The 25894-nt window shown below is 41.3% G+C and overlaps 5 protein-coding genes across 5 annotated transcripts; 2 read left to right on the forward strand and 3 right to left on the reverse strand.

Moving 5' to 3' along the window:
- Positions 1-51: 51 nt before the first annotated feature.
- Positions 52-4477, reverse strand: btbd17b (BTB (POZ) domain containing 17b). Its single transcript, XM_046415440.1, has 3 exons — positions 3827-4477; positions 2054-2339; positions 52-1762 (listed from the first exon to the last, which is right to left on the reverse strand). Exons 1-3 carry the CDS (start codon positions 3918-3920, stop codon positions 688-690), a joined length of 1455 nt encoding a protein of 484 aa, XP_046271396.1. The 5' UTR covers positions 3921-4477; the 3' UTR covers positions 52-687.
- Positions 4478-7311: 2834 nt separating this feature from the next.
- Positions 7312-12759, forward strand: LOC124073694 (G-protein coupled receptor family C group 5 member C-like). The gene is made up of 4 exons (XM_046416102.1): positions 7312-7957; positions 8873-9874; positions 11407-11510; positions 11610-12759. The coding sequence occupies exons 2-4, from the start codon at positions 8902-8904 to the stop codon at positions 11706-11708; spliced, it is 1176 nt and encodes a 391-aa protein (XP_046272058.1). The 5' UTR covers positions 7312-7957; positions 8873-8901; the 3' UTR covers positions 11709-12759.
- A 1870-nt stretch (positions 12760-14629) lies between these two features.
- ccdc137 (coiled-coil domain containing 137) lies at positions 14630-17266 on the reverse strand. The gene is made up of 6 exons (XM_046416103.1): positions 17076-17266; positions 16721-16863; positions 16423-16630; positions 16229-16311; positions 15366-15442; positions 14630-15265 (listed from the first exon to the last, which is right to left on the reverse strand). The coding sequence occupies exons 1-6, from the start codon at positions 17144-17146 to the stop codon at positions 15068-15070; spliced, it is 780 nt and encodes a 259-aa protein (XP_046272059.1). The 5' UTR covers positions 17147-17266; the 3' UTR covers positions 14630-15067.
- A 1145-nt stretch (positions 17267-18411) lies between these two features.
- LOC124073987 (retinal rod rhodopsin-sensitive cGMP 3',5'-cyclic phosphodiesterase subunit gamma-like) lies at positions 18412-20275 on the forward strand. Its single transcript, XM_046416583.1, has 4 exons — positions 18412-18549; positions 19157-19318; positions 19404-19444; positions 19520-20275. Exons 2-4 carry the CDS (start codon positions 19173-19175, stop codon positions 19594-19596), a joined length of 264 nt encoding a protein of 87 aa, XP_046272539.1. The 5' UTR covers positions 18412-18549; positions 19157-19172; the 3' UTR covers positions 19597-20275.
- A 73-nt stretch (positions 20276-20348) lies between these two features.
- Positions 20349-23539, reverse strand: LOC124073986 (tetraspanin-10). Its single transcript, XM_046416582.1, has 4 exons — positions 22740-23539; positions 21504-21680; positions 20790-21379; positions 20349-20676 (listed from the first exon to the last, which is right to left on the reverse strand). Exons 2-4 carry the CDS (start codon positions 21591-21593, stop codon positions 20370-20372), a joined length of 987 nt encoding a protein of 328 aa, XP_046272538.1. The 5' UTR covers positions 21594-21680; positions 22740-23539; the 3' UTR covers positions 20349-20369.
- Positions 23540-25894: the final 2355 nt, after the last annotated feature.

Consider the following 25894-nt stretch of genomic DNA (forward strand, 5'->3'; position numbering starts at 1 on the left):
ATTTTACGCCATCGTCTTTAATTATTATTATTATTATTATTATTTTTGCATGTGTCACATACTGATGTAGTCATTAAAAGCTAGATAAAATGCTTATGTAACAATTTAAAAAAACAAAACAGGGCTGCTATTACAGTCGTCACTGTCTTGCAAGTAAGTTATATAAGGAACACAGATAATGGGATTGCACTTTAATGTACACATTTTGGTATGTAAAAGAAAACATAACTGGAATTAAGTGTCATGTCCTAAAATCTATATTTGACTGCTGAATAGTGAAATTCATAAAATTTGTAGCAAGAAGTTTTTATTTTAAAGTAATATTTCTATAGCACCTATGCAAACAATGTAACCATCACACAGATTTAATAAAGTTAACAAACAAACTGCCAGACTATAAAATACCTGAACAAGCACTGTACAGTCTAGTGTTTTTTTTCTTAGTATGAATGAAATAGTGAAAAGCCCCTCATCATTATTGTGATAATCACAGCTGAGCTGTTAAATTGTGAGTCCTTTATTGTACCAAAGATTTCCTTGCTTAATAGTTGGAAGACAACAAAATGCACAACTCAACAATGGAGATGTCACTGCATACACATGTGCTGTGATATGAGTTTACTTTGGAATATATGCATGTGATGGTGGGTGAATGACCGATGATGGGGCCAGACCAAATTCCCACCTTTACTTCCTAGCAACTAGGAGAGTATGGTAGATAGGTTTTATTACAATGTGCAGATAGAGTGAGCTGTCAATTAGGTACTCTGATGAGCGACGCTGCAGGTCAGCATCCAACAGGAAATCCCCGGCCTCCTCTGTACTTTGGTGGAAGTTATAGACGTGGCGAACCACCACTTTTCCTTGCTGTCTTGTCATCACAATCACCGTCTTTTGGAAACTGACACCGGCAAAGTCTGGGCTAGAAGTGGCTGGTGTTACAATGATGCGAGGTCGACCGCCATCTGTGCGGGTAGGCTGCATGGCACCAAGCTCAGTATACGTTGACCTGGCACTGAGTGGGAGCCAACGAGGGGAGAACAGGGCGTTCCAGGTCACTCTCTTACTGGAGTCATGACCACTGGGCCCGAGCTGGGTCTGAAAGCTGAAACTGCGGTCATCACGGGTGGGGTTATTAATGACCCAGGGGGAACCCCAGGAGGAGGACAAATAGTTACGGGGAATGAAAATACTGCAGTTGACATCAAAGTATTTGGCCAGTTGGATAGGTGAGGCAGAGTGAAACTGGAAAGCTAGATAGAGTAGATCACGGATAGACTCGTAATACTTCAGCATGAGCGGGGACTGTTTCTGAAGACGGAAGAGCTGCTGAGGGGGGATCATGCCGTATCGAACAGCCCTAAGGGCACTTTCCACTGTTGCACTGACAGGCTGGTTCTGGCTAATCCAGGCCTCCAGGGCCTCGTAGAGCTCCAGCTCACTCTGCAGAATGAGGTCAGAGCGCTGAAGCAAGGAGAGGAGCAGGTCTTCACTGATTGAGCCCCATTCTCCGCTCTGCAGCACAGAAGACAGGTTCCAGGACAGGTACTGCAGGCAGCTGTCCCGCAGCGCCATGTCCCCAATTTGCAGTGCATAGTTGTACCAGCCGATCACATGGCCTGAGGGTGAATCACTGGACAGATGTTGGGTCATATACTGGGTCAGACCCTGTTGCAAACCCCACACATGGTACTTGCTGGCCAACTTGTGCAGGGAAATGGCCTGATCTAGCCGCACTGAGATGTCACCACAGTACAGATACCTGCAAGAGTAAGTAAAGTAAGTTGAGCGTACTACGTTTTGAACTCTGTTTTCGCTCCTCTGAGTCACTGAATAAACCCACACTGTCCGATTTTCGACCGTGAGCTTAAAACAGCAGATGTAATTTTAGAATATTTCACAAGATGGAGCATCCCACTCCTCCAAAGGAGCGAGGCAGAATGTTGAGTGAAGATTTCTAAATAGCTACGTGCACTGCATTCACCTCCACAGTTTCCTGAATGCTTACATTTGATCAGGCCTGATGAACTCTGAACACATGAGTCACACTCACCTGACAAACTTGTCAAAGACAGCTGCACAATCGGGCGTTTCCCTCAAAACCAGAGCGCTGTTGTTGCGGGTGAGCAGCAGTTCCTCAAACACGTCACTCTGCAGTGTGAGAACCAGGCTATGGGCTTGGATCACCTTCACCTCGTCTGTGTTGATGGTCTGCACACGGAGATTGACATCACTGCCGTTCCCCATGGCCAGCAGGGTCTCCATACGCTGCACCAAACTCATGGAGTGATTCAGCACCGTGGCCACACTGTCCAGTCCTATGTCCTGTTTCAAGGCAGCTGTAGAAAAAATTGTGCAAGGTGGTGGACTTAGCAATGCTTAAAAATATATTCATCCCTATTTAAATGCAGAGGAAATGGAACTGCAATTAACTTCACTACAACATCTGCTTTTTGTGAGATCGGTTTCATTCTTTCTCTGAATTTGGATAGTATTTTACATTCTTTCTTATGTTCTCTTTTCATCGCCATAATCTGACTCTGCTCTTTGAGATTTCACAGGAGAATTCATACTCATTTTTTCCACATCTTAAATCAGATTTGACTCAGCAGGAACTAGAAAAGCACTCACAAACTCTCTGACTAAACCGCAGCTGATAATATGTGTCAGGGAAAAAGCAGACTCGCTCATCCCTCCATTCTTCTGATTTCACTGAATTGAGAAAGATAGCAACAAGCCAGGTGGCTTACTCAGAAAACCTCCGGTACCAGGTGCTCAGAAAAGAGTTTGCGGCGCCATTGCAGATGGCTGCTTCTATGGGCGCTCTTGTGCAGAAAAGTACAAGTGCCACATACTGGAGAATCACATATGAAAGACTCAGCATGACAAGCTACTGTCTCAATTCTGCTCTGCCACAGCCATCAGTGGCCTATTACTGGGGGTTTAATGAGACACAGTGGGAGCACACTTGGCTCCCTGGAACACATCATAGTCTTCATACTGTATCTTTACCACAATCAAGTGCCGACACTTCAAAGTAGCCTTTTTCCAATTAGCCAGCCAGCACCTTGAGCCAGCTGAGCATGGTGGAGCATGTGAGGGTGTGTTCTGGCTAGTGATTTTGGCACAGCGTAGCAAACTGAAAAATTCATTGTCACTGAGTAAACAGTATGTGTTATCTGTTACATAATTTATCTTTATTTCACTGATTCTGCAAGAAAAAAAAATCTGACATTTGAGAGATTCGATTCAAAGCAGACAAAAAAAAAACAAAAGTTATGAATAAAGAATGTTTCAGTGTCTCTTCCATTCAAACTGAGAGCAGCTGAACACATTAAATAAAACATTTTATATACAGTCCCTAAAAATAGGATTTAGATGAGTCTGTCCTCACGAGGAATTTCAGATGAAATCTAATCTGACAGCACAGGAATGTGGCCTTCACTAGCTTCATTTAAAATCTGTCAAAGTCAGATCTTCCTCTAAGGAGTAAGAAAAACCTTCCCCCAGTGCTTGTATTGTAGTGTACTACTGAGCCGGCACAAAGCCAGGCAGCAAATGGACTTGCCTGTCTTTCCCTGCACCCAGCAGACAGATAGATGAGGACAGGACGAGTAGAATAGATGAATACCCATTCCCTGCCCGGAGGCTGAGCACGAGCCACACATACATGCTGTGCCCTACTATCCACTGACAGTGTGGGAGAAACTGGACTGAAATAGAACAATACAGCTTCAGCAATAAAAAAAAAAAGATTCAAAAGTGATATGACCCATTAGAAAACACAGAGACAAACAACTCAAACTGATGCCATTTGTTATCTTACCTCCTGTAACTGTGACAGAGTGGAAGTGGATTAAGAGGAGCAGGGTGCCCACATAGACCCGGGCAGGGATCCCTTGTTCACATGAGCGTACCATTTCTTCTCAGTTACTCCCTGCCTCTCTTCCTTTGTCCTTTCCCCCCTCTCTTCCTCACTCTGTGCCACTCTTCTCCTGACTCTTCTTCTTGCTGCTGTGGCTTTGTTGCGTGTGCGCAGTAAGGTGTGTTGCCCCGTGTGTGCCGCCCGGCTCCCTGTCCTGCACTCTTTATGTAGGACGCTGGCCTTTCCCTGGCGCACATCGCAACCCCACGGGCTCCATTGATTGGTGGAATCTGGCAGGGGCGTTGCTATAGCGACAGCTTTGATTTTGAATTTCTCCTTTTTGGATGCTACATGGCATTGATCAGCGGCACTGGGCCAGCCAAGGACTCAGCTTAATGGTTTTTTTTAGTTTAAAAGTCAGTGGAGTTAGGCACTATTAACAATCAATATTAACACAGTTTCATGTTTTAATGGCATTCAGGAAGCAGATCTCTGGAGTGCAACATTTTGTTTATAATTTTTAAATTAAGTACAATCACTGCCATATAATTAGCCAATTAATTACAGTAGGTTGCCACTGAGACCACATGCCAAAAGTAATTGAGGTTCTAATATGTGTGACCCACTGCAGTCAATCAAATTTCATAATCCATTTTGTCAGACAGTTTTTCAGCTGAGAGCAATTATCTCTCTGAAAGCATGTTAATCCCACTAATGGGAGGATAATTTCATTGGTGCTCGGTCTGCTCATTAGTCTAAGGACAGTTAGACACTGTTTATCAAATTCAACTTCCACTCAGGACTTTATGTCACATTACTAATATTGAAATAAATGTATTATTTTAGTTACTGTTGTAAAATAAGCTTTTGTAAAAGTCACTGTGCGTAATCAGGTTCAACATTTTCAGGTTGCGTCACAAACTCATTGAATGTGGTGCAATATTAACTTCAGCTGTACATGGAGTTAATGTCGCTTGTAGGGAGCATGCTATGATAATCAATATAAACTGCTACAATGATTCAGTGTGAGCTCAGCAGTCATGTCACAACATGAGAGAATCACACATACTAGAATAACGTGCAGTCACTGAGAGACATGTTTACACTGCCATTTATATAAGCCTCTATTTATCCCTCATTTAACATTGATCTGTCAGAGATGGGTCAGTCAATACTGAGATCCCTGTTAAAATCTTTCTAAAAAGATAAGCTCAGTGTGGATCAAAAAAAAATCATTGCAGCAGACTAGGCCATTAGTCCAATCACAATATTTATACTAGCATACTGCAATGTGACAAACGTGTTTAAAATAGCTCCAAATCTACCGTGTCCACTCCAGAGAGACAGACAAGGAGAGCTATCACTTTAGAGGGATTTGGATTGTGGTGAAGGCCCCGAGGGCTGCCAGGCTGCAGCAAAAATGCAGAAAGACGTCCTGTGAGACCCCAACCTGAGCCACTGCTATGAATAACCCGACAGGTTCTCAGAGGAGAGCGGTGCAGTTGAGGTGTCCTAATGAAGCCTGCCTGCGACAAACTGGACAAGACGAGCATCTTACATTTGTTTGACTGTCTGGGGGTGGATACAGATGCACCAAAATAAGATTAATTATGTGAATGCAACAAGCCTGTATGGATACAAATGATAAACCTTAGTTTAGATTGGTTTACAGCTCAAAGTACAGCTGTGAACTAAAACAGAATAAACCCCCAAACCCTCTTTATGCATCTGAAAAGGGTATGCCCTTCATTAAGGTCACATTGCTTTCTCCTTTGAGATCAACTCCTATTAAGAATCTGCAAGCGGGACCACAATGCAAAGGGGCAGATTGGCAAGCTGCCGGGTTTGTGAGAGCACCCCTCGGGACGGGATCCATTGAAGGATCGATGCACCGCAGGGGGCTCCATCACACAGTATAAACAGTGTGTTAAGTACAGGCTTAATGAGCTTCAGCAAGGTGTCCTGGATGACCTTCCTCTTGTGCTGGACCCACAGGGGATGCACTGGCAAAATCAGGTCTCCAAAACATGACACACATGGCTTTAGATATAAATTTACATTTTACATGTTGAATTCATAAAGTGTCCAATGACTACAAAGAAAATGAACTACTGAAAGCAGTAAATTTTAGCAGTTGCATTTGATGTCTTTGTGACTTGTGAACTTCGCAAATCACTGATCAAGTGATGATTAGACAAGTTTTGCCATATTAAATTTTTTAAAGGTCAAAGAAATCAGTGTAAATGATTATCTCAAAAATTACTCCTCAGGAGACCAAATTCTGCTCTTATACTGTGTTCTAACATTCTCTGATCTGACAGCAAACTGCTGTGTATTTTATTTTGTCACAGCTACAAGGAGCTATGGATGAAAAAAAATTACACATTAATCATTTTTTTAGGCACAATAGCAACTGTGACTGTGAGAGTTTCATGCTGATCACACGATTCAGCAAGTTTCTAAGGTGTTATTGTTGAAAAGAAAAGCATTGTTCAGGAATATTTCTCAGCTTTCTTGAGTTTAAATGCCTGAAATCAACTGCATCAGTCAATTTTCCTATTAATCAAATGGTTGTGAAGTGGCCTGGCCTACAACAGATCAATGACGAGATCCATGTTGTTGTGTAATCTAATTTGATTATCTAACACAAGAGCCCATCTCTCCTGTGACAGCATTTTCCACCAGGTGGCTCTGCAAACTGGATCCACAGCCTGCCTCCTCCTCTGAAGTTCTTATCTTTTAACAGAGATAGCTGACTCAAGTAGATCTCTCAGATGTCTGTTTATGCTCATGTATAAAGTGTTCATTCAGTTACGGAGCATGAGTGAATGTCACAGATTGGAAATGAATTGTTTAATTGAACAAATTTATGTGGATTATTTTGTTCTCTGTAAAACAGAGAAACCAGGCTAACTCAGCATCAGCTGCATATAGAAAATAACTATTGAAGACTGGAAAGTAATGAAGTACATTTACTTCAGCTTGAAGTACTTCTGCTTTATATTCATACTACATTTGATAGATACAGGTACTTCTTACATTTTACCTTCAATTCGTGTCCAGTGAAAACCATTTATGGCCAAATGTGTTGCATCTGGATGTGAATGTGTGTGATAAACTGAGGTGTTAAGTGTTCCTTTACGGGAAGAAAGGCTGAGAAGAGGACTGCTTTGCTGAGTTTATGGACAGTTGATTTTTAGAGTATCACAGGACAGCCACACTACAAACATGGTGCATTACTGTGTGTTAAATTACTCAACAGAATATAAAGTATTTAAAATTAGGGCAGTCTTTAATATCTACAGCAGTATAATGCAACATAACAGATACATTAACATCATATTTTTAATGGAAACACACTGCAGGGACATTTTTATGAATGATGAGTATTTTTCATTTTTGATTCTTCAAGCTTTTGGATGCAGGACTGCAGGTGTGCTGTTACTTACAAGCGAAGGACCTGAATACCTGTCGAGCCACTGCACAAAACTGATCTAATCATTAACCCCGTGAAAGCCATTAATCATCAATGCGTTTGAAATCAAAGTCTGTGCATGTCAAACGGGTCACAGCTCTGACCGTGTTGCACCGCCTGCACGGTGGAAACGTGTGACCTGAGAGATGAGTGGACCCTTTGTTTGGATGTAAGCTGCCTGACACAAATAAGTAGGTTCGACAGCCTACCTAATCTCCCAGAATATGCAAAACTGCAAACACACCAGGAAGGCCGGTTTAAAAAGCCGTTAGAGAAAGTATCCACATTCACAGAACAGTAACAACTGCGCAGGACGACTGCTTGGAGGAGACTGCATCAGTCCATTAATTATAACATGGTTCAGTAACAACAGATAAGGAGGGGGCAGATGGAGGACTGTCCGTGATCCCGCCCGGAAACAAAGAACCGTGGATCCATTCAGTGAACGTTTGAAACTGGTCGAATCGCCTATCAGGAGCTTGATAATACAAGAAATAAGAAAGAGTAAGCAACACTCCGGGCAAGGATTTGGTTTTTGTTTTTCTCGGGTGAGTTTTAAGTCCTCGCAGTAAATACGAGTCACCTGTTGGAGCGGCGCCTCACGGTCTGCAGTCCAGGTAAATCAGTACTGCTAATACTATACTACCTTCATTTTATTGTCCTTTTAGGCTGCTTAATGGCATTCGGAAGTAATGTTTATTCCAGTGAATGATTTCCTAAATGTAGCTATTATATTAATATTCGCCAGAATGTCAACTTCTGATGAGCCAAATTTTAAAAAAGAAAAAGTTGCAACAGATGGATTTTTAAATGTTTATCTAACGATATGTTGGAATGTTGTTTTCAATAAACACTATTTCAGTTCAATTATGAGGTCTTTCCATGGACAGACATTGAAATAAGGGTTATTAACTATATTGCAAGAGAAAACACTCATAAATTTTACAATTAAAGGCTATTAAAGCTGAATTCAAAACAATCTTAACTTTAAATCAAATCACTGAAGCTCAGGTAGGCTACAGCCCCCCCATGACCCAGCACAGATAAGTGGTATAGAAAGTGGATGGATGGATGTTACTGCCAGTATACCTGATGGGAATAGTGGGAATAGGCCTGCTCATTATGTCTCCTGTTATAACGTTAAAATGATTCCTCTGCAGATTAGATGATGTACCATGGATAGACTGAGCTGAACATGACTCCATGTTGTAATTAAAAACTGGACACACACACACACACAATCACCTGTGATGGATTATTCTGAGGCTTGAATGAACTTTCTTAAATGGGCATCTGTTTTAGTATAACACAGTAAGAACAATTTCTTTGTGAAGCTCCCCTATAGCTCAGTACAGTATATTACACTAAGGTTCATTTACTGTACTCTGTAATATTCTATAAGTAGACCTAAATAAATCCTTTGTTTTCAGATGCATGCAAATTCAGTCATTTGTTTTTGAATTCTTATAATCATATAATCAGAGATGCAAACATTTGTTTGTAACTAAGTAATTGTTGTATTTTTGTTTCAGGATTAATAAATAAAATCTGCAGTGAAGTCATGGCCAGTGCTCCAAAGGGATGTGGCCCCAGTATGAGCTCCATATATTACAACCTGTGTGACCTGACTACAGTGTGGGGGGTCGTGGTGGAGTCCATCGCTGCTGCAGGGGTGGTGACTTCTTTTGTCCTGTTTGTTGTCCTCATGGCTTCATTACCATTTGTGACAGACAAGAAGAGAAAGGCTATGGTGGCCCTGCAGGCGGGCATTTTGATCTTTACTCTTGGACTCTTTGGACTCACTTTTGCCTTCATTGTGGGTCGGTACTCCACCAGCTGTGCTGCACGAAGGTTCCTCTTTGGAGTACTGTTCTCAGGCTGCCTAGCCTGCCTCCTGATGCACGGTTTGTGGCTCGCCCTGCTGGAGCGGCGAGGTCGGGGACCCAGGAGCTGGATGTTATGTCTGGGAGCCCTCGGTCTGTGGCTGGTCGAGGTGATCATCAATACTGAGTGGCTTGTTATCACTGTGATCAGGAGCCCAGTCGGTGGTGTTATTGTTCCTGACCTGTCCTGCAGTATTGCTAACCAGGACTTTGTGCTGTCTCTGATCTATGTGATGATTCTGCTGCTAGCTGTGGTGCTGATACCTGTTCCCTCACTGACACACAAACGCAAGCAGTGGCACAGAGATGGTGCTTTCATCCTGGCCACAGGGATCTTCACCTTGGCTATATGGGTAGCTTGGATTGTCATGTACATCCATGGAAACAGAGTGGCCGGGAACCCAAGCTGGGACGACCCTACTTTGGCTGTAGCTGTGGTGTCAAATGCATGGGTGTTTCTCTTCCTCTACACCATCCCAGAAATCTGCTTCCTGACCCAGGAGGACCCAGACCAGGAGCAGCCACATGATGGAGATCATGTGTATCCCGCCAGGAGCCTGGTTTATGATAACATCCTCAAGGAGCCGGAGGCACCACACCACAACTTGTACCTGGAGAATAAGGCCTTCTCTATGGACGAGCCTGCGACAGGTACAGCATGATTCACCTTGGTCTAACATGGTGTCAGTGCAAATCGGCACTTCATATGGTTTATTCATGCATAGATCAGGTATATCACACAATGAGGTGCACATTGTAGTTAGCTAATCTGCCGTAACCTCTGACGATAAAGAAAAATATTGTGAAATAATTTTTGATTGGATTTGGCAAAACAGCAAAAAAACAGGAACCATTTTGCTGCTATTTGCCTTTTATTGTTGAGCTCAGGTCTTGTCACCAAGTATAACCATGACACACCGTACATGCAAAACTACAGCTTGCGACACGCATTGATCAGCATAACCTTTATTGTTCATGTACACATAAAACACTGCACATGCAGAAACCACAACCAAATACAGAAACGCTGCATACAGCACAGACAGCAACTGTTTCTGAGGGACAGTAAAATGTGATGAACATGCCCGGACATGGCTGCGACACAGCAGTTCTCTTCTGCACTACTTGTAGGGCATTTCTGTATTTGGTCGTATTTTGTCTATTTGCAAGTGTTGCCGTGTGTTGAGCTCTCAGGACCACCGTGCCTTTAGCTTCAAGTGCGTGCAGATGCAATGACAAAAAGAGAAATCTGCAACATGTTTGGCTGAAATCATGTCATTTATGTGGCACTGATCAACAGGAACAAAATACTAAAGATGTAAAAAAAAAAAAATCAAATAAATACTATTTTTATGTTGATGTCAGACATTTGGAGCTTTTCTCCTGTGCAAAGCTGCTCTGTTCTTTCCGCTCTTTCCGTTGAATGTGTTGATGTCATTGGAACCTGTCATGCAAATAACTTTAGATGCATGCCAGTTTCTGTCCGGTAATAAAAAAAACAAAACAACAATCAACAAAGAAAAGTTAATAGGTGTAGGCTTTTGGTACACACAGGATTTCATTATTAACCACCTACAGGTAGCTAACGCGTCAGACCAGCTCACAGTTTTTATCCACATGTATTAGTGTTTGGCTGCTCCTTTAGGAATCTACTTGCGGGACAGGACTAAATATGTGGCATTCAGGAACCATGCCCCTCTCTTGTTTTTAGGACAAACGTCTGATCTACTTATTGGAGGTTGTGTCCTTGGCCAACATTATGAGGCAGCTGCATCAGTCACTTACCTGGAAACAACAATCACCACATCACAGTTACAAAATCTTAAATAATGGTATTCATTTACTTGTAAACAGCTTATGTTTTGCGGTCTTACGCTGTCATAATAAGAGCGCTACTCTTAATAGTATAAGAAGTATCAGATGTGCTGCGAGTAATGGAAACTAATACAAAAGAGGAAAATATGTAATATGTGTTTGATTTATGTTGAACGACTGATGCAGCAAATATTGATTCACTGAGCTGGTCAGTTTGAGTAAATGTCCGTTGCTACAGAGACTGTTGTCCAAGTCTCCTCTTTAAACAATGGCAGATGTGTTGGGAGTGAAAATGCAAAGTTATGAAATGGACATCACAACAAACTTAATTTCCAGTCCTTCTCCTCCTTTTTTTTTTTTTAAACCAGCACCCACAAAGCCAGTGTCTCCATACGGTGCTTATAATGGTCAGGTCCGGAGTTGCGTGTACCAGCCCACTGAAATAGCCCTGATTGCCAAAGGTCTGAAAAAGGTGAGCGTGAACACAATATCCAATATGACACACACACACACACACTGATCTCCTTTGCTTTCACATCTGAAACAATCACTTCTCTCCGCATTTCTATAGCTGGACCAAGACATGATGATCCCTCGAGCCAGAGCTCCGTCTTTGAATCCAGGAAGTAGCAGCTCCCTGCCTCGTTCAGCCGAGTCCTCACCTTCTTAAGGACTGTGCCACCGCTACAACGCGAGTCGAGAATCACCTCCACACTCACTTCTTACAGCCATGAAATAAAGCTCCACCAGGGTTTTGTTCAACCCTCAGAGTTCCTCGTATAGACGAGGAAGTGTCATAATTTTGAAAGGTTGTGCCTTAGCTCCTATTGTATCTAAATCCTCACTTTATTCCTCTCAGCTAGTGTCCTAAAGGTTTTATGTTCAACTATAAACAGCTTTGCTCACAAAAAAAAAAAAAAAAAAACAGTCAATAATCCAAGACAAAGCATTGCATGTGTGCATCTCTATGGGGAATCATTCACTTTAACTTCTGGCTAAAAGAAAAACCAAAAACATTTTTTGTTTTTTACATTTCACCAAAATCTAAATGTCATAGTGTATGTCACAATGTATGAACCCAATCTGTTGTAGGTTGATGGTGGAGAAACAGCTGATAGGGATTAGGTACAGGAAGTTTAATGGTGAACAACTGAACCGCTACATGTTAGCTTTTATTCACAAACAATACGATTTTCTTATCATAAATCTGCTGACTCTAATTTCTTGTAAAACAGACTTTGTTCACTTTTAAAATTATGTTGTAATTCAGACTTCCTCTAAAAGTCATATGATTTTGTAGTGTCTTCTAAAAATGTCATTTCATGTAAAGGTATACATTTTAACTTATTAAACACGTAAAAGTTACTTAAGTCCTTGTTGGCTGTTGTTTTTTCGGATTGTCACAGAGAAGAGACAGATGTGGCATAATGCAAGAGGAAGTTTCACAAAGAATCACCGTGTGTACTACCCAGAGAACACATTTACATATGCTGGCTTGATAAAATTGAACTGTTTTACCGGAGGCACCTGTGCACAGATTGGCTCCCATGCTGTTGTGTACAGGATTACACTGCTAAACATAGCTTTGGGTGGCACTCAGAGTGGTGAATGTGACACCGTTACATCACCCAAACAGTAAAATCCGACAATAAATCCATCACAAATCTTTCATTTCTAGTTTGAATTTAGGACTACCACACTCTTACAGCCCATTGAGTGGACGCACTTACAGTTTAAGCGTTACAAAGACATGTGTCTGAATATCTCACTAAAACACACACAGTGATTCAATGTGATTTGATGACTGAAATCAGTTTAAAATTGCTTCTGAGGATATGTGGTTTGAACCAAAAAAAACAAATTGTATATTGGGATAAATTAGCATGGATAAATGCTTTGACTTATGATGAGTTCTTCCTTTTCTCTACAGGGAGAGGAACAATTATTCACATATAATTTGCCTCACACACACAGACACGCTCACACACGTACACACTTTAAGAGCTTCAGAGTGAGCTGTGGCTGCCTAGCAGCAGGCTGAGTAGGCTCTCTCCCAATTACTCCCACCATCCTGAACTGTCAGCAGCCATGAGTACTTGTTCAGAGAGGAAATTGCTCACCAACTGGAAATCAGACAGTTCAGAAAAGGGGAACATGTGTGCAAATGTTAAGAGATTTTACTCTGCCACGCCTCGTGTCTGTAGACTTTGGTCCCCAGCATGCAGATACAAAGAACAGTAAAAAAAAAAAAAAAAAAAAAATATATATATCTCTATACATTATTAAAAATGCAGACTGGGGGGGGTGCAGGTCTAACGTGACCTGGTCGGTGACATTAGACACTGACCAGAGGAGATTTTGTTGTATGTTGTCTGTTTAGGAGTTACTCTAATCCAACAGTATAAATACATGTGATGGCCTTTATTTAAAATGTGTTGGAGATTAATTCCCAATAAACAGTGACTTGAGCTGAAATCGCAAAAAGTACCTTTCGCTGACAGGCGGTAGCGGTAAATCCCCTGATAATATGAATAGCTGTCATGTGCACATGGACACGGGTGGTTACATGACCAGTGGTGGTTGAGCTCAGCACGAGGGAGTCAGCCCTTCCAATCACAAGCAGCTGTCCCCACTTAATGCATTTCCTTGTCACTGTGACAACGCTCGGCGCACAAGCAGCGCACAGACCAGACAACAGGGATCTGGTGGTGTTGTTCAGTAGATCACTTGAAAAAAATATTATCAATATAATGTTTGCTTTCGGATATAGGATGCTTTGTAAAAATGAAGTCTTATTTTGTACTGTTTGTTCCACGGGACAATATTTAAACAAAGGCCTTGTTCATGAGGGTAAACCTTTTAAGGATTACAAAAGTAAATAGCTGTGCCAGGCTCTATTAAGGGCTCTGCATAAAAGGGCTGATGCGATTTATTTATCCCAGGAATCGGGTTCTCAGAAAGGTACAAAGGGAAACAAGTTATGAATAATTTTATATTTATTTTCCATATATTTTTCTAGAAAAATATCCTTATAGCAGAGGTCTTGACCTTTGCTGACAAAAAAAAAATCACGTGATCTTTACAGACACTCGTGTCAGACATTGAAAGGTCTAGGGACAACAACTGCATGTTTTCTCTGCAGGATTTTCCAAGTTCAGTCTGTTTAGACCAATACGGACAAGATGAAATTCCCAAAGTCCCAAAGAAAAAAAATGGTAATTTGAACATGAACAAATCTGTAACAACTGGGCAAAGTTCAGCATGTGATTTGATAAAAAGCTCCAGAATTGCTACTGAACAAACCTTTATGGCAGGATTGTTTCATGAACTGAATTCTTTCACGTTTTACATATAAATTGTCCTCATTTCCACTCATTAAACACAAGCTGAAGTATGCTACAAAACTGCAACCATAAAATCGCATGTATAAACAGGGCATGGTTTGATACCAAAAATAGACTTTTACTTTTAAAAAGTCCAAGCTAATTCAGTTCTCATGTGCTGTAGACGTCTCACTAAAAACAATATGAAACCTGCTTTCTGCTGGAGGACTGCCATCTAGTGGACCCACAGCAAACAATCAGAGGTTTGTTGTTTCCTTGAGATACAATCTTATGAATTTTATTGTCTATCATATCAAGTATGGCAACTATCAAGTATCAGCTGAAGACACAACTGCGAAAAACAGAGAATGTACAAGGGAACATCCAACACAGTTACAAGGGTGAGAAATCAACATAAGTCACCTCAGCCAAGGCTGATTTAGAAGGCATTTAAACAGGCACTAACAATTTGAACTTCCTGCTCTCTGTTGAGTTCAGCATGTGATACCGAAAGTGGCAGGTGCCCATTGATAACAACTTACTTCATACTGTGGATCCAAATGTTTGCCAAGATCCCTGCTGGCATACCAGTCCCAGAGTTACATAACACATACTGTCTGTTGATGGATATCTTCCATTCTGTGTCAGTTTCTCAACTTCAAAGCCGAGTAAGGCCGGGGGATTTATAATACCTCGACAAGAAACATCACTGGAGGTTCTTGAGTTTTTCCAGACTCGCAGTCCTGGCCTCCTGCTGCTGTTGTTTCTGTTGCTTGAGATGGCGGTAGGCCTGCACTGCCCGCTCCCTCTCCTCTTCCATGATTCTCTGTCGGGCCATGGAGGGCTTGTTGGTGGAAGTCACAGTGTGACCGAGGAGAGAGTTGAGGAGCAGCTTCCTGGGTGTCTTTTGGATGATGGAAGTAGACGGGGGGGAAACATAGTTAACCCACATACTCAGCCATTAAGAGCACTGATATGATATGTGATAACTGCATACAGCTCACCTGAGATTTGACCTGAGCTTTCTTGGGTTTGCTCAAAGATGGCGGGGCCACTACAACTTCACCAAAAGGAACATGATCTACAAAACAAAAATTCATTATACCACTATACTATTTGTTGCACCTTAGCAAGTAAACACTCCTAACTGTACACCAACTAGCTCCTGTTTTAACACTCTACAGTTTGGTACTTGTTTCTGCTAAATATGAAGTTGATGTGAGCAGAACTGTGGGCTGGCAAACTAAAATAACAATCAAACATAAACAAAAATGCTCAGTAGATTTGAGGGAAACAGCAGTGATGCTAAGTGTTCCTCACTATTTGCAACTCCTTCCTCCTACAAAAATCATATGATCCATTGTGTATATAAAAAAACTCAAGCTTTAAGTAAAGATGTCCCAGAAACAACCGGCCAGATTCTTCTCACTTTGATTTCACGGCCATAGACTAAAAATATACAAGAATCATTAGCTACATTAAAGGTAAAAGCTGTAGCATTTTGTCACCTAAAATAAATAAAGAGTTTCAGGGTTCCTTAAAAGATTTTGATCAATCATGACTTTTTTCCTTGTTTGAATTCCCCTGAACTACAGCACATACAAAATGATTGCTACCAAGATTTTAACAAGAACCAGATAAATTATTCCGACTTCTAATTAGCTTACCGCCATATCTTTGTATAATTCAAACTAGAGATAAATACACTTCTCTGATAGGGCCAAACACAGTGACCTTGCCGAGATACTGCTGATATTAAACACACCTCAGAAATGGTCAGCGCAAGCTTGTCCTGACTTATAGAGGAAAGCTGCTCCCTCACATCCTTTGCAGTGGAAAATGTTCCTGAAAAACATGCTTTCATTACCTACAAACATCTCTTTTTCCATGCAGGCCTCCTGTCTGTCCAGTTTTTTCTGCTGAAGCCTCTGTAATCTCACTTTATCATACCTGTAGCAAGACATCAAAGATCAAGTAAACCAGACGTGTATCATCCTGTAATGAAAATCACCGATTCAGCTGGTCCCATCTTTCTTTGACATTTCAAAACTGTGCACTCACTCCTTCTTTTTCTCGGATTTGCCCTTGTCTGCGGGCCTCTCTTGTTTGTCTGCATCCAGCTCAGGCTTTCTGTCTACTTGGTTCTTGCTGAGGAAAAGGATGTGTTTTGTCTCGCTGTCCATGCGCCGCAGGTACGCCTTCTCACTCTCCCTCTTTCCCCTCCTGAAATGAAGAGCCGGTATGTCTCCACAGTCCTCCGGGGAGATGGCTTAAGAGACACAAACAAATTCCTCATTGGTTATAAAAACCCATTAAAGTCTGAGTACGCATGACAAAAATATAAAGAAGCTTTCCTCACTCTCTTTTAGCTTTTTGGCCTTAACGGGTCCCGTTTTCATGCGCTCCTTGCTCTTCATTATCTCTCGGAGCCTATAGGGGATGTCTTGGAGATGGGCTGGCTTGGCTTTCTTGAGTTTACCATCTCGTTTGAGCTTCTTATCACTGAAGTTTAACCACGTCATGGTCAAGACAGCATGTAGGAAAAAATGAACATTAGCTTTCGAAAGTATAATACAGGAAGGTGCCCTCTCATAAATACAAGGATATAGTTACAAGATGAGTCTCATTTTAACAGATCGCAACTTACGTAGAGGCTAATAACAGCTAGCTGCTGGAGTTAGCTAGCAGCATTTCTGCTAGCTTCCTTACGTTACCTTGGATGTTTTCCGGCCTTGTTCGCCTGTTTTCCCGACTCGTTTCTTTTGCTCTTGTTATTCTTCCCCATGTCACTGTGGTCTATTTCAATAAACGACAAAGTATCTTAACAAAACAATAACATGTGTGGAGCTGCATGCACAGCCTTTAACCTATGAACTTCAACCTTATGCGACACGAAAGGAGGAAGTGAAGAGATCCCACTCTGTTTTTTTTATACTGTGGACGTTTATACAGACTCCAGTAAATGGTGTCTTGATGTGCCTTGCTTTCTTGTATCGATTTTAAATGTGTTCAGTGTGTCATTGTGTTGAAAAAGTCAAATGTATTATTATGACATTTACAAAATACACAATATTTCGCTTCAACTTATCAGACAAAGCAGAGAATCTGCCTGATGGAATAATTTTATTACGGAGTGACACACTGTCGTAACAGACGATCTTTGCCAGGACTGTCACGTTTATTGGCTGAAGTAACTGCTGGTGCTTTCATCTGCCACCACGAGATGGCGTCGCTATTTCAGGTGGCCAACACATGCTACTTCGGTGTGACACCCTGCCGTTTATTTGACCATCCAGATTTTGTATTTTTTTGTTGTATGAAAAAAAGCCACAAATAAAATTATGAATGTCAGAACAAGCACCACGCACACGTTAGAAGTTCTTGAACACATAAAATAAGATAAGTAAATAAAATAAACTACACACATAGACAAATAAAAGTGCTACAGTTCATTGCATCACTCCAATAAATTACTATACTATATATACTTACTATATTGGGAAATTACTATACTAATACTATAATAACAAATATAGACGTGATTGAGCTTATTATTATTATTATTATTATTATTGTTATTAAGCTGTAGGTCCTTGACTGATGTATTTAGAAGGGACGACTGCTGCTCAGCTTTGTCCTGGGGATCAGAGGTTTAACAAACGATCGGTGGCCTACACTTCCTCCTCGTCACTGGAAATATCCTGAATTAGTCTCCCTCAGACCAAAGCAGATCAAATTAGGCTATTTTTAATTCCAAATCAAACAAAATATAGCCTAATCTTTTGTAAACAAGTAACATTGTGCACTAAATCTTTATGATCACATGTTGTGGTTTTTATATGAGGAATAGAGATGCTGCACGTTTCTTGGGGACTCAATGACCTCCAGATGCTCACTGTTATTCTTAAAACCTTTTGCTCTGATGTCATGTGTTTGCTCTGGTTTCTGTTCAGATATCTCCTAAACTGCTTGTCGGCCAATCCAATGAATGTTCTGTTCCATAAACATTGTGTGAGACCTGTGTATGTGTGTGTGTGTGTACAAGCGATGAGGTTCATTGGCTGGTAGCCTCATAATGTTCTCAGAGTCTGGGGTGTATAAGAGGGTTTCACCAAATATACCCCACAGTCCAACAACAGCCCTGAACTCTACAACATGGCTGATAAAGATAACACGATAACACAGGAGGTAAGTATTCATTTATCATAACTGCTATAACGATTTAATTATATTTTTGCTATTTTCCCGTATCTTTCAGCTTATTATCAGTTACTGGGAAAACACTGGCTTTATTGGATTGTCTTCAAATTTAGATATCAGTTTACTGGATTAGACAAAGTAATTCACAGGTTAAAATGTTATTGGAAGCTGGGAAACTTTTATGTAACACATGGCTATTGGTCACTTTATTATGTACATCTTTACATTTTACAGCATACAATCTGTCATTAAATCTACTTTGCGTTTGTTGTGTTAATGGAGATGTTAAATGTGTAGACAAATCATATGTTTTAGCACTGAGGTGATAGTTGGTGTTGTTGTCCTGGACTGCATTATATTATTATACTATAAAAAGGCTTTGTCAAGGGTTCATTAGTAATGTACGTGTGACACTAGAGGACAAGTCATTGTCTGTATTTCTTTAGATAGGCCTATTAAGTTATTTAGAGGTATTTGCAAAAACAAAATACACAAGAAATAAGTGCAGACTTGTCTTTAAAGCAACATATTAAAATTTGGCCATGATAAACAAAGTTTAAATCGGTATTATGACACATTAACTGCCCCATTACAGTTGAAACAGCCAAAGTATGGATTTGGATGTGGCCAAAACCAAAGCCAAGATTTGCAACAAGGTTCCACTCAGAGCCACCGGCCCCGGATCCGGCCCACCCAAGTTCAAACAGCGGAGCAGCCGCCAGTTCAAGAACAAACCTCCTAAGAGGGGCGTCACTGAGTATGCCTTTTTAGAGTAAATCATCATGAGTGTCATCTAGATAGTCTGCAGTTTCCCCCACAACAAAGCCTTCTTTCTTCCTCAGCTTTGGAGAGGAGATCCCAGGAATGGAAGGGCTCGGCTCTGGTAAGCAAGCACTATACCACGGAAATGTAGACACAAATCACACGACTTTTCTTTGTTTGTTCCTTTGTTTTTCAGACTTTACCGTAATCTGTCCATGGGAAGCGTACAGCCATCTAGAGCGACATGAACTGGCTCAGTATGGCATCATTTGAGGCTGACATGTATTTTATGTAATAACTGATGTGGATGAGAGAAGGATCATCATTATTGGCTGCTTTTATTGTTTTATTGCCTCAAACCAATAAATGAGTATGAATGATGAATGAGCAAAAGGTTGCATATCATTAATGCTGTTCTTTTGGTTTATACCTTCAGTTTATTTTCATAAGACTCACAAGCTGCTATTTAAAGTGATACTGAATGTGTCTATTTGTCATTGCCTGAGGCCGCAGTGGGAGCTGTAACTGCACAACTGACAGCCTCATGTTTGATCAAATTCAGAATAAAGCTTGGATTTTTTAAAACAATTTGAAACACTTCTTCTTGTTTTTGCTGAACTTATTGTGTTCTTAAACCATGCTACACTATTTGAAACACTACAAAATTCCAGTTATAAGGCTTCATTTGTCCCTTTGACAGTTTGACATTTTGGGAAGTACATTTCTTTGCTTTCTGTCTGAGTAAGATGAGTAGAATGATAACAGACTTGTGCCAAATGTTGTGCAAAGAAGTATTTCTTAGCAGTAACGTCCTGGTGTTTCTGACTGGACAACTCACTGACCTTCACATTTTATGTTGGAATTTGTGACCTTAAAATTAATTATTTTTCATTTTCACTGACAAAACACATGGGAGTTTTTTCAATCAAGCTGAGTAAAACATTTTGTTTGGGAGGTATAGTATATTTACTGCAGAAGGTTAACAAGGTGGAGATCCAATAGCATACAATAGATATCAGCTTATACGATATATTCGTCACCAAATGTTAAATGTAAACTTTATGCCAGTGGATGCTTTCTAACAGTCTTGCAGTGATCAGCAGAGTCAGAATCTGAACCCCGACAACAACAATTCCAATAGTCCCTATGAGGCCATTGTGCTGCTCGACCCAGCGCGAGATTCCCCCAAGACAACCTCCCAGGAAGATCACGCTCTGAGCTGTGAACTCATCCAGCGTCTGGGCTCCTACGCCACACTGAGAGTTCCACACTGTGCCGTTCTCCAAAGGATCCACACAACATGTCGCAGGGACGCCACAGGCCAGCACTCCTGGAGCTGAGCAGTTGTAATATCTGAGGGAAGGAGAACAAGTCACTCTGACAAGTCACTTTCCAGCACATTCCTACTTCATAACCGATAAGTCATGGTATACGTTTTTATGAATAGTTTGCCACCCTCTACTCACATGTTAATCTCCCAGTCGCGGTAGTCATCTGCCCCACAGCACTGCAGATATGACTGAATCTCATCCACAATGAACCTCAGATCCAGATCATCCTGGTAGCCCACCATGGCGGCTAACATCCCTGACCGTAGGTAGCTTCCAATCTGGTCTTGTAGACTGTAGGCCATTATGGCGGCCAGCGCCTGGGCCGCGATGAGCACCAGCACAGTGACAGAGAACAGTTTCAGCAAGGTGCTGTTCTCTCTTAAGGCACCCACACAGCCTGAGAAGCAGAGCATAGTGAGCAATAAACCCAGAGTCACAAGTATCAGCATTGGATCGGTGCCAATACTGCCGATCTTCTCCTGAGCAAAAGACTCTTTAGTGATGAGGCCCCACATCCCCAGACCAAGAACCAGCAGGCCCAGAACTGTGAACACCAGATTGCATAGGAACAGTAAGTATTTTAGGAAATAGTCCATCAATGAGTATCTGTAGAGGGGTCTTGCAAATACACCACTGTTGCTGTCCTTTCCGTTGTTTGGTCCTGCTTGGTGAAATTCAGTGGTGACTTTGTCAAGTTCTCCAGCATCCTCTTTTGCAGGGCCTGCCTTAGGACACACAGAAATACACCTAAATACTGTAGTTTTTGAGAACTATTGCCACCTTGAACATTTAACTTTCACTTCAATCATCAGAGATACCCAGAAGGAAAATTCAAAGGTGACCACTTACCTTTGGTATGAGCGGACTGGACTCATCCTGCGTGTTGCCCTTCCTCAACCATGGGAAAGGAATCCTTTTTACCACCAAATGCCTCCACATGTTGTTGACCACTGGGAGACGATTCTCCCTTTGCTTTTAGCTGTTTGGAATGATGTGAGCTGAAGTGGAGCATGGGGCGAACACTGTCTACAGTATGAGGAGAGGAGCATGTGAGCTGAGGTGGAGTAACATGCAGTGTTCAGACCGTGGCTGCTGCGAGGCGTGGGATTTCTTGATCATGTGAGAGTCACAGTGAGGGGATTATCAGAGAGTAGGGCTCTGACTAAAACAAGAGACTTTTGATGTGAGATTTACACTTAGAAGTTGAAATGTTGTGTAATAATTTGATTGCATCCAGAAAAGAAGATTTAATAGTAAAAAAGTAAAAAGGTATGTCATTGCCCCACTGACATTCAATTTTCTGATTTTTTTTTAGTTCATTATCAGCTAAACTCTGCTAGTCTCATTTGTTTTGTACAGTGCAATACAATTCTGTAAAATTTCATAAAACACAACAATAATTCCGAAACATGTCAGACTGCAGAGATGGTGGGACAAACCTTCTTGTTTGTGGCTGGTCAGGACACAACCTGTTGACAACAGCTCTATGTCATTTCCTGTTTCCGCTGTGTACTACTCTCACCCGTGTCCTTGTGCAAATTTTAAACTGAATTTAAAATAATGGAGGAGCAGATGATAATTGTAAGCGACTATTTAAACACTCATATGATCTAATACTTGATATGCTTCCAACACTCTGAACACATTAAAAGGTCCCACGGATCCCTGAAAGCATGTCTGAAAGACTTGCGTCTGAGGAGACAGGGCCTATTGGCTGATATGGGTTGGTCCTGTTCTAATTCAGAATGGTGGTAATGCACCTGAATCTTGTTCTCTAACACCACTTTGGTTAAATGTAAATCGAGGTAGTTATTTGTTGTCCTAACTGTCCATATAAACGTTGTAGTTCTGTCTAGTTCCACCTTAAGGTATTAACAGACTCCTTTTGTCTGTTTAAAAGATCAAAGGTCCCCAATCCACCTCAGATGTAACATCAGAAAAATATATATTCCTTTATGTTATCATGTATGTGAGCCATTTTCTTGAGGCTGTTCGGCTGAGTCGGACAGATCAGATGGTCCTGGTATTATGGACTGCAATTTGTTTTGCTAGAACAGAAGAAAATTAGTCAAAGTTTCCACCAACCATCTCAACAGAGTTAAGGAAGCCCAGGCTGTTCTGGTGCAGGTCCAGGAGAACTAGTGCCTGAAAAAGAGCAGATGTTGATGATGTGATCCAGGCTCATTAATGTTACACCTAACAGGCTGCTGCTTGGCTATCACTGTGTTTTAACACAAACATAAGATCACCATGCAACTCTCTCTGTCTCTCTTGGTGTTGCTGCTATCCTGTGTTTCCATATTCCAGTATTGGGTGGTCATGTGGAACCACAACACTGAACAAAATCATTACAGTACATGGAAGTTGTTTTGTTTCTTTCAGAGTAAGTTCACTATTCAGGCAGGACTTCAGTGATGCATCCCTCTCTTGGTCCAGTCAGTAAGAAGATCTTCCATCTTTAATGTGTGGCAACGTGACATTCAGACCCACTGTGTGCCGACATTATCCATAAATGTGTCCTACAATGTTCAAACCCAGAAAAACTACATAATTTTATTCAAGGCAAGGTTGCATTTGATTTCCTGACTGTCAGGGTTGTAGCAGCTGTTTTAAAGAGAGAAAGTGACTGTGAGTGATTACATCCTTCCTCTCAAGATTTTTAAGATAGCTGTCCCAAAAGTCAAATGAGGCAGGCAGATGACAACTGACTGACATCGTCTTGGTCATCTGCCTCCTTTGATAAACCCTGATAGTCATGTGACTCTGTAGGAAACGTTTGAATTCTCATGATGCACCTTCTGTTTGGCATGGGTCTTCGAAACGTAAGAGCATATATACTTCAGGTTAGCTATCCCCTTTTTATTGCTCCGATAAAGTCGTTGTGCAGGGATTCAATTTCAATTCAGTTTATTTATATAGCGCCAATTCACAACAAAAGTTATCTCATGACACTTTCCAATTAGAGCAGGTCTAGACCAAACTCTTTAATTAAATTGTAAAATAGAGAGAGCCCAACATTCCCCCTTGAGCAAGCACTTGGCGACAGTGGCGAGGAAAAACTGCCTTTTAGAAGGCAGAAACCTCGGAGCAGACCCCGGCTCAAGATGGGCGGCCATCTGCCTTGACCGGTTGGGTTGAGAGAGAGAGAGAGAGAGAGAGAGAGAGAGAGCAGGAGAGCGACAGAGAGAGCAAGGGAGAGAGGCAGAGGGGGTGGGGCGTGAGAGAAGGAGCACACAAGCAGAGATGCATAGCAGCAGTAATAATACCAGAAGTATCGAAATGTAGATAATGATAATGACAATGAAGTATACAGAAGGTATTATGGTGATTTTGATAACAATGGTAGTGACAAAAATGGTAGTAGCTGTACTGAGTCTTAACAGATTTAAATCAGATTATGACTAAACAGTAGTAATTGCAGTAGGTTTTGAGCAGGACGACAGCAGGACCGCAGCAGGAGGTCCAGTCATGATCGCTAGGAATCTGCGGGACAAGAAAGCACAGGGACTCCAGGGAAGAAGTTGAGTTAGTAATATGCATTAATGGGACATGAATGTGTGCAGAAGGAGAGGGAGAGGAAGAAAGAGCTCAGTGCGTCATGGGAGGGCCCCCGGCAGTCTAAGCCTATAGCAGCATAACTAGGGGCCGGCCTAGGCCAGCCCTAACTATAAGCTTTATCAAAGAGGAAAGTTTTTAGTCTACTCTTAAATATAGAGAGGGTGTCCGCCTCCCGGACCGAAACCGGAAGATGGTTCCATAGCAGAGGAGCTTGATAACTAAAGGCTCTGGTTCCCAGTCTACTTTTGAGGACTCTAGGAACCACAAGTAGCCCTGCATTTTGGGAACGCAAAGTTCTGGTGGGATAATAGGGTACTATTAACTCTTTAAGATAGAATGGTGCCTGACCGTTCAGGGCTTTATAAGTGAGGAGGAGAATTTTAAAATCTATCCTGAATTTTACAGGTAGCCAATGTAGAGAAGCCAGAACAGGAGAAATATGGTCTCTCATGCTGGTTCTTGTCAGTAGTCGTGCTGCAGCGTTCTGGATTAGCTGGAGAGTCTTTATGGATTTACTGGGGCAGCCTGATAGAAGGGAGTTACAGTAATCCAGTCTAGATGTGCTCCCGTGAGTCAATTAGAAGCAGTGCACAAGGGAGCGAATGTGACAGTGAGTTAAAAACCAGACAGAGAGAAGCCTGGTTACTTCACTCTCTGGCTCTGCAGGGCTGCTGCTCTCATTCTTTCCTCTGGCTGTGCTGGAAGGGAGTCAGCCTACGGACTGCTGGTGGACTCCAGATGGGGCTACAAGATTTTTATAAGAAGTCTTGGCAAAAACATATTTCCATATTAATACGTCTCAACAGAAACACATATTGTGACTTGTCCAACTCATTACCAACTTTCCAGAGAATTTGCGTACTTGTGTGCATAGTTGGTAATGGTTTTCCCAGAAGTGGTGGTGTTCCTGTAGATGGATAAACACCCAGCAGGTATTCACTGCCACACAAAGAGGTACAGTAATCAGTGGAAAACAGTTATACACATTTGCTTGCGGTACTTTTACTTTACTAGAATATTTCCATTTTATATTACTTTATGGTTGTAGTTCATTGCATTTATAAAATATATATATAAAATATAAATAAAATACGCTACTATACTTCATTTATCTGCCAGCTGTACTTCTGTAGCTAGTAAGGGTTCACATTCTTAAATGAACCCAATATATAAAACATAAACTTTACTTTACTGACATCTTAAATGCTACTGCTGCATAAACATCATCAACAATAATAAAACAATAATAGCAATGGGAGGGGCCATTCTGTCGAGTACTTTACATTACATACCTTTTGTTGATCCTTTGTATTTGTACTTTGGTAAAGTTATGAATGCATTGTAGTGGTGTAGCTTTATCGTGAGGTGTCGATCAATACTGCACAAACCTTCTCTCGCTCTCCACTGATGTAGTGGAAAACAATAAGCTCAGCAAATGCTGATTTTGAACCTAGAGAAATGGGGTTAACAGCATTCTAGATTTACAAAACAGCATGTTTACTGTGAGTGGTTGTTGACAGAATCTCACAAAATCTCACCTTTCTAAATCTTTCAGGGGGTTGGATTCAAAGAGCATTAGAAAAAGAGATGAATGAAATCTAACTCATTCTGTCATGTTGTCAGTACTGAAGATGTATGGCACGGATGGCATGATGTTCATTATACTTACAGCATTGCAGTAT

Source organism: Scatophagus argus, chromosome 16 (assembly GCF_020382885.2).
Source record: "Scatophagus argus isolate fScaArg1 chromosome 16, fScaArg1.pri, whole genome shotgun sequence".
Lineage (NCBI taxonomy): Eukaryota > Metazoa > Chordata > Actinopteri > Scatophagidae > Scatophagus > Scatophagus argus.

Excerpts from the sequence above, each read along its gene's own strand:
- btbd17b (XM_046415440.1), bottom strand. The coding sequence starts at position 3,920 with ATGGTACGCTCATGTGAACAAGGGATCCCTGCCCGGGTCTATGTGGGC. Across the intron at positions 2,340-3,826 it reads CTCTGTCACAGTTACAGGAG|CTGCCTTGAAACAGGACATA; the intron begins GTAAGATAACAA and ends TTTTTTCTACAG. Across the intron at positions 1,763-2,053 it reads GTCTTTGACAAGTTTGTCAG|GTATCTGTACTGTGGTGACA; the intron begins GTGAGTGTGACT and ends TTACTCTTGCAG.
- LOC124073694 (XM_046416102.1), top strand. The coding sequence starts at position 8,902 with ATGGCCAGTGCTCCAAAGGGATGTGGCCCCAGTATGAGCTCCATATAT. Across the intron at positions 9,875-11,406 it reads TATGGACGAGCCTGCGACAG|CACCCACAAAGCCAGTGTCT; the intron begins GTACAGCATGAT and ends TTTTTAAACCAG. Across the intron at positions 11,511-11,609 it reads TTGCCAAAGGTCTGAAAAAG|CTGGACCAAGACATGATGAT; the intron begins GTGAGCGTGAAC and ends GCATTTCTATAG.
- ccdc137 (XM_046416103.1), bottom strand. The coding sequence starts at position 17,146 with ATGGGGAAGAATAACAAGAGCAAAAGAAACGAGTCGGGAAAACAGGCG. Across the intron at positions 16,312-16,422 it reads AAATCCGAGAAAAAGAAGGA|GTATGATAAAGTGAGATTAC; the intron begins GTGAGTGCACAG and ends GTCTTGCTACAG. Across the intron at positions 15,266-15,365 it reads AAGCTCAGGTCAAATCTCAG|ACACCCAGGAAGCTGCTCCT; the intron begins GTGAGCTGTATG and ends ATCATCCAAAAG.
- LOC124073987 (XM_046416583.1), top strand. The coding sequence starts at position 19,173 with ATGGATTTGGATGTGGCCAAAACCAAAGCCAAGATTTGCAACAAGGTT. Across the intron at positions 19,319-19,403 it reads CCTAAGAGGGGCGTCACTGA|CTTTGGAGAGGAGATCCCAG; the intron begins GTATGCCTTTTT and ends TTTCTTCCTCAG. Across the intron at positions 19,445-19,519 it reads AATGGAAGGGCTCGGCTCTG|ACTTTACCGTAATCTGTCCA; the intron begins GTAAGCAAGCAC and ends TTTGTTTTTCAG.
- LOC124073986 (XM_046416582.1), bottom strand. The coding sequence starts at position 21,593 with ATGTGGAGGCATTTGGTGGTAAAAAGGATTCCTTTCCCATGGTTGAGG. Across the intron at positions 21,380-21,503 it reads CCAGTCCGCTCATACCAAAG|GCAGGCCCTGCAAAAGAGGA; the intron begins GTAAGTGGTCAC and ends GTGTGTCCTAAG. Across the intron at positions 20,677-20,789 it reads CGCGACTGGGAGATTAACAT|ATATTACAACTGCTCAGCTC; the intron begins GTGAGTAGAGGG and ends TCCTTCCCTCAG.